This window comes from Oreochromis aureus, linkage group 20 (assembly GCF_013358895.1).
Source record: "Oreochromis aureus strain Israel breed Guangdong linkage group 20, ZZ_aureus, whole genome shotgun sequence".
In the NCBI taxonomy this organism is placed as follows: Eukaryota; Metazoa; Chordata; class Actinopteri; order Cichliformes; family Cichlidae; genus Oreochromis; species Oreochromis aureus.
This window is the reverse complement of record NC_052961.1, coordinates 18834841-18846128: the sequence shown is the minus strand read 5'-3', so window position 1 is coordinate 18846128 and position 11288 is coordinate 18834841. Positions and strand designations below refer to the sequence as shown.

General features: G+C 38.1%; 1 protein-coding gene across 5 annotated transcripts; it reads right to left on the bottom strand.

The window, feature by feature from the left end:
- Positions 1 to 70: 70 nt before the first annotated feature.
- LOC116330789 (obscurin-like) lies at positions 71 to 8732 on the bottom strand. Of its 5 annotated transcripts, none has more exons than XM_039604975.1 (13): positions 8660 to 8731; positions 6460 to 6585; positions 6282 to 6381; positions 6144 to 6179; positions 5358 to 5408; positions 4262 to 4552; positions 3339 to 3632; positions 2878 to 3150; positions 2461 to 2730; positions 2043 to 2327; positions 1304 to 1576; positions 746 to 1018; positions 71 to 449 (listed from the first exon to the last, which is right to left on the bottom strand). In XM_039604975.1, the coding sequence occupies exons 3-13, from the start codon at positions 6367 to 6369 to the stop codon at positions 91 to 93; spliced, it is 2493 nt and encodes an 830-aa protein (XP_039460909.1). In that variant the 5' UTR covers positions 6370 to 6381; positions 6460 to 6585; positions 8660 to 8731; the 3' UTR covers positions 71 to 90. The 5 variants fall into 5 exon arrangements, with proteins under 5 accessions (XP_039460909.1, XP_039460912.1, XP_039460911.1 ...); XM_039604978.1 differs by having other exon boundaries at positions 6282 to 6376; XM_039604977.1 differs by having other exon boundaries at positions 6460 to 6576; positions 8660 to 8697.
- Between the last annotated feature and the right edge of the window lie 2556 nt (positions 8733 to 11288).

The window sequence follows — 11288 nt, the reverse complement described above, 5'->3', positions numbered from 1 at the left end:
ATGTTTTCTGAACAGACAAATTCCTTTATAAAAATAGTGACAGCATTTGTGATGTGTATAAATTTTTAAACTCACAAGCAAGTGAAGTGTTCATGAAAAAGATTCTGAAATAAAAGCAGGAACAAACCTGCTAGACAACAAATAAATATTTTGAAGAAGAATCAATAGAAACTTACCTTGCACTTTAAGCTGTTTAGCTGCACTTAAATCAGTGATGAAGGCTGGATTTTGACCTCTTGTTGCTTTGCATGTATATGAGCCTCCATCTGCTGTTCCATTAATTTGAACTGTGAGTTTGTCTGATGATCCAGTAACCTGACTGCCATCTTTGTACCACAGGTACTTCCACTCAGAATGGACACTGATGGCACAGCTGAAGTTGACCGATTCTCCAGCAAACATCACATCATAGTTTGGATCTCGTGTCAGTGTGAGAGTGGGTTTCTCAGCTGAGGGGATATGAACATGACATGACAATCAAAAATTATGCAGTACCTAATGTGTAGCTAGTGATGTGCCTTTAACAAATACTCTTGTATTTTAATATAATATTTAATATGTTTTATACTTGAACTTGAACATTTTCCTTTGTAAAAATACACAGAAAAAGCATTTGTGATGCTATATACATTTCTTAAACTCACCACACACTGTGAGAGAAACCTTCAGAACTGTTTTTACAAAGCAGGAACAAACCTGCTAGACTACAAATAAATATTCTGAAGAAGAGTCAATAGAAACTTACCTTGCACTTTAAGCTGTTTAGCTCCACTTAAATCAGTGATGAAGGTTGGATTTTGACCTCTTGTTGCTTTGCATGTATATGATCCCCCATCTGCTGTTCCACGAATTTGAACTACAAGTTTGTCTGATGATTCAGTAATCTGATTACCATCTTTGTACCACAGGTACGTCCATTCAGATTGGACACTGATGGCACAGCTAAAGGTGACCGCTTCACCAGCAAACATCACATTGTATTCTGGATCTCGTGTCAGTGTGAGAGTGGGTTTCTGAGCTGAGGGGATATGAACATAACATGACAGTCAAAAATTATGCAGTACCTAATGTGTAGATAGTGATGTGCCTTAAACAAATACTCTTGTATTTTAATATAATATTTAATATGTTTTATACCTGAACAAAATTACTTATGAAAATACACAAAAGCATTTGTGATGTTATGTAAATTTCTAAAACTCACCACACACTGCGAGAGAAAATTTAGAACTGTTTTGCAAAGCAGAAACAAATGTGATAGTCTACAAATAAATATTCTGAAGAAGAATTCATATAAACTTACCTTGCACTTTAAGCTGTTTAGCTCCACTTGAATCAGTGATGAAGGCTGGATTTTGACCTCTTGTTGCTTTGCATGTATATGAGCCTTCGTCTGCTGTTCCATTAATTTGAACTGTGAGTTTGTCTGATGATCCAGTAACCTGACTGTTATCTTTGTACCACAGGTACTTCCATTCAGATGGGACACTGATGGCACAGCTAAAGGTGACCGCTTCTCCAGCAAACATCACATCGTATTCTGGATCTCGTGTCAGTGTGAGAGTGGGTTTCTGAGCTGAGGGGATATAAACATGCCATGACAGTCAAAAATTATGCAGTACCTAATGTGTAGCTAGTGATGTGCCTTAAACAAATACTCTTCTATTTTAATATAATATTTAATATGTTTTATACTTGAACTTGAAAAAAATTATTTATGAAAATACACAAAAAAATTTGTGATGTCATGTAAATTTCTAACACTCACCACACACTGTGAGAGAAACTTCAGAACTGTTTTTACAAATGAAAGCAGAAACAAACCTGCTAGACTACAAATAAATAATTTGAAGAAGAGTTCATATAAACGTACCTTGCACATTTGTAAATGAGTCATCACTGTCATTCTCTAACTCTTAGCAAGAGAGTAAACAGCCTTACATTTGCAAAATTTAAACCTAAAAATTACAGCTAAAACAGAAAAACTGAAAAAGACGAGTTTCAATGAAGAACCGTGTCAAAAAGAAGAAAACAAATCTCACCATAGACATTAAGTTTTAGTGGAGAACTTGTGATGCTGTAGACATCCCTGATCTTCAGTTTTCCTGAGCAGCTGTAGTTTCCCCTGTCTGAGGCTGAAGCAGAGGTGATGGAAAGACTTCTCGTGTCCGTTGCTGAATTATAATCCTGGACCTTAGTTCCATCTCTGTAAAACGCGTATGTCCAGTCAGCGCTGTCCGTCTGCATCTCACATCTCATATTTACATTCTCAGTGGGGAACACATCTGGCCATTTGGTTACTAGTTTCAAAGTTGGAACAGGAATTTCTAATAAAAAAAATAAAAGAGACTTGTTACCAATTTTACAAATCATTACAGATATTCTGTTTTGATTCTCACCATAATAATCCCCCAAAGTATCTCAAATCACATTAATTCAAAGTATCTTTCTTTGGCTCACCAGAGATTTGTAAGGTCCGCTGGTCACTGAATTCTGTGTTGAATCCTGTTTTGTCTCTTTTGGCCTTGCACTTATAAACTCCCTCTTTTGACAAATCGAGTCTTTCCATTTTTAGACTGTTGCTGTTGGTGAGAATTGATGCTCCATCTTTGTACCAGTCATAGCTCCAGCCATCTGAGTTTTCAACTTTGCATTCAAAGGACACGTTTTCTCCTACGTAAAGCTTTTTAGCATCTGGCTGTTGAGTCATTGAGGGCTTAGGCTTGTTTTCTGAACAGACAAAGAAGAAGTAGTGTTTGTGTTTAATTTTAGACATAAGCAAGTGAAGTGTTCATGAAAAAGGTTCTGAAATGAAAGCAGGAACAAACCTGCTAGACTACAAATAAATATTCTGAAGAAGAATCAATAGAAACTTACCTTGTACTTTAAGTTGTTTAGGCACACTTGAATCAGTGATGAAGGTTGGATTTTGACCTCTTGTTGCATTGCATGTATACGATCCCCCATCTGCTGTTCCACGAATTTGAACTACAAGTTTGTCTGATGATCCAGTAACCTCACTGCCATCTTTGTACCACAGGTACGTCCACTCAGATTGGACACTGATGGCACAGCTGAAGTTGACCGCTTCTCCAGCAAACATCACATCGTAGTCTGGATCTCGTGTCAGTGTGAGAGTGGGTTTCTCAGCTGAGGAGATATAAACATAACATGACAATCAAAAATTATGCAGTATTTAATGTGTACATTGTGATGTTCCTTACACAAATACACTTGTATTGTAAAATAATATGTTTTATATCTAAACTTGAATAAATTCCTTTGTAAAAATACACAGAAAAAGCATTTGCGATGTCATGTAAATTTCTAAAACTCACCATACACTGTGAGAGAAACTTCAGAACTGGTTTGGCTGGTGACAGCTCTGTTCTGGATTTTTCCACTACAGTTATATTTTCCTGTATGACCAGCTGAAGCAGAGCTGATGGAAAGACCAGCTCCATTCGTATTAAAAGACACAGTACCATCAGCATTGACCTGCGTCCCATCTCTGTACCATGTATATATCCAGTTATGGCTGTCCGGCCCAATCCCACACTTGAACTTCACACTCTCGGTGGGGAACACATGTGCCCACTTGGGTGTTTCTGTTATAGTTGGAACTGGAATCTCTGAAGAAAGCAGACACATTAACCATTTAACATAACATGCTTTTACAATTGCAGGTAGCAATGATTTCTATTATTTAGTGTGTAAAACAGGATGTGTCCTTTTACACAAATGATCTTAGTCTTTCCCTGACAGCTCCACCTATGTTCTAACACTCTGACGGCTTTTGAGGCATCCCTCTGTGCATTATGCTACGCCACAACATCCTGTTTCGACAGACGATGCAGAAAATAACGGAAGGAAGATGCTCTCAAAATGCTATTTCACGGAGTATAAAACAGTTTTGAGGTTTTAATAACAGTATGGACAACACAAGCTATGATCAGTTTATAACACGAGATTGGCATTTTGCATATCCAACTGTTTATTTACAACAATAGTTTTACTTATTTTCACCTACTGTGGTGGTGAGGTTTGAGAAAATTGATAAGAATCTCATGTTTGTCTGTGAAGCTGTTCAAAGGGCACTACTTTGCTCTGTCCAAAGTGACAGAATCAACACATTAACCGGTCATATTCTTATTATGTGTTATTTGTTAAACTGTCATAAAGGACAAAGAAAGAAAAGGGTATGCTTCAGCAATCTACACTCTCTCTATAAATACAACAAAAATATTGCAACAAAACTTACCATTCACTTGAATGTTGACAGGTCCACTTTCTTTAGTTTGACTAGGCTTCTTTTTGCCCTCAACTACACAGGTGTAATTTCCAGAATCTTGTGGTGATGCTGATGTGATTGTAAGCACTGACTTATCTGGGTACTGAGATAAATCTGGACCGGAACCTAGAGGGCTTCCATTTTTCTTCCATGTGAAGATCAGCTCCGAGCTGCTAGTGGCTTTACATTCTAGCACTACTTTCTCAGAAGAGAAGAAGTCTGACGAGGAGGGAGTTTGCTCCAGAACTGGTACCGGAGGCACTGAAAATTGATTAAAAAAGTGAAAGAATGGAAATGAATGAGGGTTTACACTCCTAAAAGAAAAACAACTGGGAGTATGTTTAGATTCCATTCATATATCCAGAATCTGAGCAAAATCCCCGAATGATGGCAGTGGCTACTGACTTAATATAAAAATATCAGTTACTCTAAAAAAAAAAAAAAAATCACAAACGAAGTATACAGAGGAGCATCTGTGAATGTATAACACAGTAACAGCTGAAGTAGATGGGAGCACAAAAACACCAGATGCTAATCCTGTCAGATAAGAACAGGAAACCAAAGTTACCAAAACTTGACAATTAAAGACCGGAAAAGACATTTTGATTGGTTAGATTTCTGTAATGACATAACCTCAGAATTGTTGCATTGAATGGGGTGTATTAGATACTCTACAGCATCAATCAGACATCACCTAAAAAGCTTACTCAAGTAGCCCATTGTTGCTGGCCCTGCCCATTCCTTTACAGCTAAATTGTACCCATCTATTTTCAGCAGGACGGCATGCCAAAGCTCAAACACTCAAACTGTGTTCTTGAACACAATGAAGTGTTCACTGCATCCAGATCTGACTAGATAAGTGAAATACGTCACCTATCGGATGTGGTTAAATAAAACAAATCCATCATGCAGGTACTGCTGCCCACTAATGTGCAGTCTGTGCATGATGCTCGTCATGTCAGTTAAAGTAGCTCTGAAGCCAAAAACGAGCCCGGCATGTTAGCAGCACTGTGTAAGTGTGTTTGATGAGTACATATGATCAAAAAAACTGAGGTCATAATCTCACCAAAAGGAGGAGGTGCTGTTGATTTGCTATCTGAATAACTGTAGGTGGTTGCTGGATGAAGAAGAGAAGAGATGAGGAGAGCAAGGTTTAGATTTTTTTTAAAAAAACAAGGTTTGAGTCATATCCACAAATGTAAAGGTGAGACTTCAACAAAAACACTGGTAACAGTTAAATCAGAGCTCCAATCTCAAACTGCAATGCCTAATTCTTTTTTTATTAGACATAAATGACTAATAATACATTTTTCACAAGTTTTAAGAACTTTTAGCTTGACAAAACAATGACTTAAAAGCACTTATGTAGAAAAAGGAGGAAAAAAATCTTTGTGTCCTACATACAAAACAATTACACAATACATCTACTCTTAATACTGTCAAGTTAAACCTACGACATGATGACAGGAGACTATTGAGATTAGGCTGGCATGAGGAAATACAGACACATGAGCTTAAAAGTAGTGTGTATCTAGTTGTAGGAACTTTCAGACTCATGACAATAAAGTACTTCATGTTCCTCTTGTTAAATTTACCCAAGTTCTACTTCCTAAACATTGCTCTTGCTCGACTCAGACCGGGCCATGTAGGCATTCAGTGCATAAATGTTGGTTTAAGAGATCATGATGATCATAAAGGTTAAGGTTAACTCCAGTACAGAATATGTTTTTTTTGCTCAACATGAAAACTTTTAATTTTTTTTCCCAAAAAATCATCTTCAACTTCTATAACAGTGCAATCTGCTCAAATGTGTGAAAATCTGCTCTCGGCGTGAAAGACAGGTTTTCCCTACCATCGTTATCCTCAGAAGCACACACAGCGACCATATCTGTCAAAGAATCAAACAATGTTCAGTTGCATTAAAATTTGCATGTGAGTGAAAATATTCTTTATAAACTGCAGAAATGAACATAAACGCTTAAAAACTTACATATTACACCGAAGACCTTGAACAGCCACATTTTCCATTGAACTGCACATGTAGCACATGTAGAGACTGGGTGTCTCAGTTGACTCATAGATCTGCTGCGCTGTGACATTCAGTAAAGGAAATAGAGTGCAGTTGCAGTATAAATGGGCGTATGTGACAACTTCATTTCTGAACTCACCTCAGGACAGCAGCTTTCCTGTCGCTCTCTGACAACTGCCTTTTTTTTCGTTAAAGCAACAGGAAATGTGTTGGTGAACCACACTCAGATGTTTGTTGTTGATACAAAGTTGAACTGCTGATTTGTCTGAAATAAAAGGGAGGGTTTAGGGAATTGAAAGAACATGCAAGATGCTAAAATGTTGACAAAGCTCGATATTGTGCTCAATTTGACGATTTTAGACCTAAAGTCGTTTATGACTTAGCCGGTATATCGTATCTGGGATATTTCATTGTGCGGAAAAAAACTAAACAAAAGAAATAATTAAAAGAACTACCAACATCAACAAATGCATTTCTAAAATCAAAGTTATCATTTTATTATGGCGTAGGCCATTTGGAAACTGTAGCTGGGGCGTGATTTGAGGGGATGAACGGAAGCTGCAGGTTATTTAAATTATGCCTCTTTTTTTTAAAAACTTATATGAAACTAGTGTATAACCACAAACTGTGACTTCCTTTTGTCTTCAGCTGAAAGTTGCTCTTTAAAAACAAGAAAGGAAATTTCTTAACAGCTTCATTTTGACTAAAAACACCTTTTAGAGCATACATGTAACTATATTATATATTATATTCAACAGCCTTAGACGAGCACATTTATTTTATGTAATTATTAAGTGTCGAATGAATCTTTCTCTCTCTGATGAAATATGACTTCCTGTAAGGCTGGGTGTTATGCACCGAGATGCATGACATTATAGTTCCTGTGTAAGGGAGGGCTTCAATCACCCTACTCACCACAAGGTGTCTGTATAACACAGAAAATTCCATTATGTCATGTCAAACTAAAATAAGCCTCGGGTCATATCAAACCTGAGAATAACAACCATAACCTATCTTTTTTAAAAAAAAAATATTTGTATATATCAGTCTTTTGATTTATCCAGTTTATTAAAGCCTGATTATAATGATTAGATTTCACCAGGTCATGTACACTCGGTGGCCACTTCATTAGTTACACCTTGCTAGTACAAGGTACTTGGACTGCTCTTTTGCTTGCAGAACATCCTCAATTCTCCATGATACAGATTATATAAGATGCTGTGAACATTCCTTAGATGCCACATGTCCACACTGGTATGACAGCATCGTCTGCTTTTATGTTGTTTATGCCAAATTATGACCCTATCATCTGAACTTACTATGGTAGGGTCTTTACCTTACTATAAAAAGCACCTTGAAGCAACTGCTGTTGTGATTTGTCGCTATATAAATAAAATCGAATAGAATTTAATTGGATTGAATTGAATGTGGCAGCAGAAATTGAGATAAATCACACCTGCCAACATTTTTTGCACTCTTCCAGTGTCAGTTCTGGTGTGTGCATTTGTGTAGCCTCAGTGTTCTCTTATTACCCTACATGAGTGACTTCCAGCGTGGTCTTCTGCTGCTGTAGCCCATCTGCATCAAGCTGTGCATTCAGAAGAGCTCTTCTGCACACCTTGGTTGTAATCAGCGGTTCTTTGAGTTAGTGTTGCCTTGATATCAGCTCAAAGCATTCTGCCCATTCTCCCCTGACTTCTGGCATCAATATTTTCTGTTTTTCAGACGATACCATCAAACCCTAGAGATGATTGTGTGGGTAAGTCCCAGAAGACCAGCAGTTTCTGAAATAGCCAGACCAGCCTGTCTGACACCAACAACCATGCCACATTCAAAAATACTTAATTGAGCTTTATTCTGATGCTGAGTTTGAACCTCTGCTTTGAAGGTAGTCTATATAATATCTGCATGCCATAATCCACTGAGTTGCAGCCATGTGATGGGCAGTTGAACAGGTGTACCCAGTGAAGTGGCTACTGAGTATATATGTTTCTACAATGCTATAATGGGGGGGAAAAAAAACTGCATGATTTGTCTAAAGTAGTATTTACGGAATCATATGTTTTTGGAGTCGTTTTATTTTGGTATTGATGCTATTACTACTACTACTACTACTACTACTAATAACAATAATAAACAGGCACTTACAGACACTGTTATCGGTGGTTTGAACTACATACAACAACCTCTGCTCTGTTTAAAACCGCAGTTTAGCGGTTGTTAGTGAGTAGTTGGCATCAAAACTTACCAGTGCCATTCGCTTCTGCCACCATTAATCGTTCCATACGTCAACAAATATCACTTTTTTTTTTTTTTAAGTTAGAGAAAGTAAAACTTACGGTGTCGTTAACATAAACGTTGCTGTCACACCCACTGATGCATTCACGGGTCCGTGTGACTTCCAGAGCGCACAGTCTCCTTCCTGTCTTCTAAACTGGGATTTCCGTAGTTTTTCTTTTTCCCAAACTTTACTACTTGCAACATCGCAAACAGCGATGAGTAACTGGACTGTCCCTGTTATCAATGTGTAAATAGGCTAAACAAAAGATGCTTCCAGATATATGCACAGTTTCGGTTTACATTTTTCCCCAAAAGGACTTTGGCAAAGATTCTGGCAAAGACAAAAACGGGCAGAGTCGTGGTATTTCCCTTGTTTTTCTTACCTAGAAGGTCTCGCCAAACCTTTCCTGGAAGCTGTGCTGTGCATCTGGACTGCATACTTGTTTTCTGTCCTTTTTTACATTCATATTCAGGTCCTGTTTAGGTAAACTGTTTCATTATTAATGAAAGATAATGTACAGTCCCTCACTATTCCTGATGAAAAATTGGTGCAGTGACAATAATATTACTAATACTACAAATATTCATACTAATAATGCTAATAACTCTTTGAAAACTGAATTATGAAGTGGCGCTTTTTTCCTTTCTGGGGTTTTTCCAGAAAACATTTCAAACTTAAATGGGTTTTTTTTCCACAGTGGGATGATGGGGAACTCCAGAGCTCTTCAAAGAGTGTACAGTTGAATAAGATAGCTTAGCAGATATTATTTCATTTCAACATTTATTGTTTTTTAGAAAACAATAAATGTTGTACAGCACTAGCTGCAAAGACAATCTTGTGTTCAGTAGCAAAAGTTGAGGGGCTAACAGAGAGAAACAGACTAATACTTGTGCCTACAGCCAACATTGAACCACCAATTAACCTGACATACATACAGTTAGGTCCATGTATATTTGGATACTGTTTACTTAAACATATTCCAATTATTGCTACATAAAGGACATGGACATAATATGTAGACTCAGCTTTCATTTGAGGGTATCTACATTTAGGAGTTCAGGTCCTTAACATGCACCACCCGCTTTTTAAAGGGACCAAAAGTAATTGGACAATTGATTGAAAGGCTATTTGATGGGCTCGTTATGTCATTACCAATTAAGCAGATAAAATGACTGGAGTTGATTTGAGCTGTGGTGCCCGAATTTGGAAGATATTTCTTCCAAATTCAACATGCGGTCAAAAGAGCTCTCCATGCAGGTGAAAAAAAGCCTCCTTAAGCTGCAAAAACAGAAAAAAAAACTCATCTGAGAAATGGCTACAATATTAGGAGCGGCAAAATCTACAGTTTGGTACATCCTGAGAAAGAAAGCACTGATGAGCTCAGCAACATAAAAAGATCAGGATGTCCAAGGAAGACAACAGTGGTGGATGATTGCAGAATCATTTCCAAGGTGATGAAAAATCCTATCACATCAGCCAACCAAGTGAATAACACTCTCCAGAAGGTAGGTGTATCAGTAACCAACCATGAAAGTAAATACAGAGTTCACTGCAAGGTTCAAGCCACTCATAAGCCCCAAGAATAGAAAAAGCTAGATTGGACTTTGCTAAAAACAAACAAACAAACAAAAAAACAAAACATCAAAAAAAGCCAGCACAGTTCTGGACATTCTTTGGACAGATGAAACCAAGATCCACGTCTACCAGAATGATGGCAACATTATGGAGAAGGTATGGAACAGCTCATGACCCAATGCATACCACATCATCTGTAAAACACGGCGGGGGCAGTGTGATGGCTTGCAGGCTGCCAGTGGCACTGGGACACTAATGTTTGTTTGTTTGTTTGTCTGTGTTCAGAGACATGCTTTCTGCTCAAATTGAGCTAAATGCAGTCAGACTGACTGGGCAGCATTTCATAATGCAGATGGACGACGATCCAAAACATACAAGCAAAGCAACCCAGTTTATTAAAGCAAAGAAGTGGAATACTCTTAAACTGCCAAATCGGTCACCTGATCTTAACAAACTGAGCATGCTGTTAAACTTGCTGAAGACTAAACTTCGCACAGAAAGGTCCACAACAAACAGCAACTGAAAGCCGCTGCAGTAAAGGCCTGGCAGAGCATTAAAAGGAGGAAACTCTTTTTATGCAATCTTTTTGTTCAACCCACTGAATAAAAGCTGAAGGTCTGCGCTTCAACTGCGTCTGAGTTGTTTCATTTAAAATTCATTGCGGTAATGTACAGAACCAAAATGAGAAAAAAGTTGTCTCTGTACAAATATTAATGGACCTAACTGTATTCAAAGGAGTTTGCAAAGAAAAGCGTCTGGACTTCTTTGAGTTGCTTGAAGACGTTTGACCTCTCATCCGAGAAGCTTCTTCAGTTCTAAGGTCAAATGGCGAGAGTCCCAGATTTAAACCCAGTGGGAGTATTCCCCAAGGAGGGACAAAGGACCCCTGGTGATCCTCTAATCACATGCGCCAAGGTGTGAAAGTGGGTGTGGGACCTAATCAGCCAGGGTTTCGGGTGAGCTCATTGTAGAAACCTGGCCCCACCCTGTCATGTGATTTCCTGAGGTCAGATGGCCCAGGATGTGAGTGGGCGTTAAGGCGTCTGGGAGGGAACTCAAAACTGGATTATAGATGGCAGACAGTTGGTGTCGTAAACCACCGCCTCTGTTCA

Excerpts from the sequence above, each read along its gene's own strand:
- LOC116330789 (XM_039604975.1), bottom strand. The coding sequence starts at position 6,369 with ATGAGTCAACTGAGACACCCAGTCTCTACATGTGCTACATGTGCAGTT. Across the intron at positions 2,731-2,877 it reads TAAACAACTTAAAGTACAAG|AAAACAAGCCTAAGCCCTCA; the intron begins GTAAGTTTCTAT and ends TTGTCTGTTCAG. Across the intron at positions 2,328-2,460 it reads GCGGACCTTACAAATCTCTG|AAATTCCTGTTCCAACTTTG; the intron begins GTGAGCCAAAGA and ends TTTTTTTATTAG.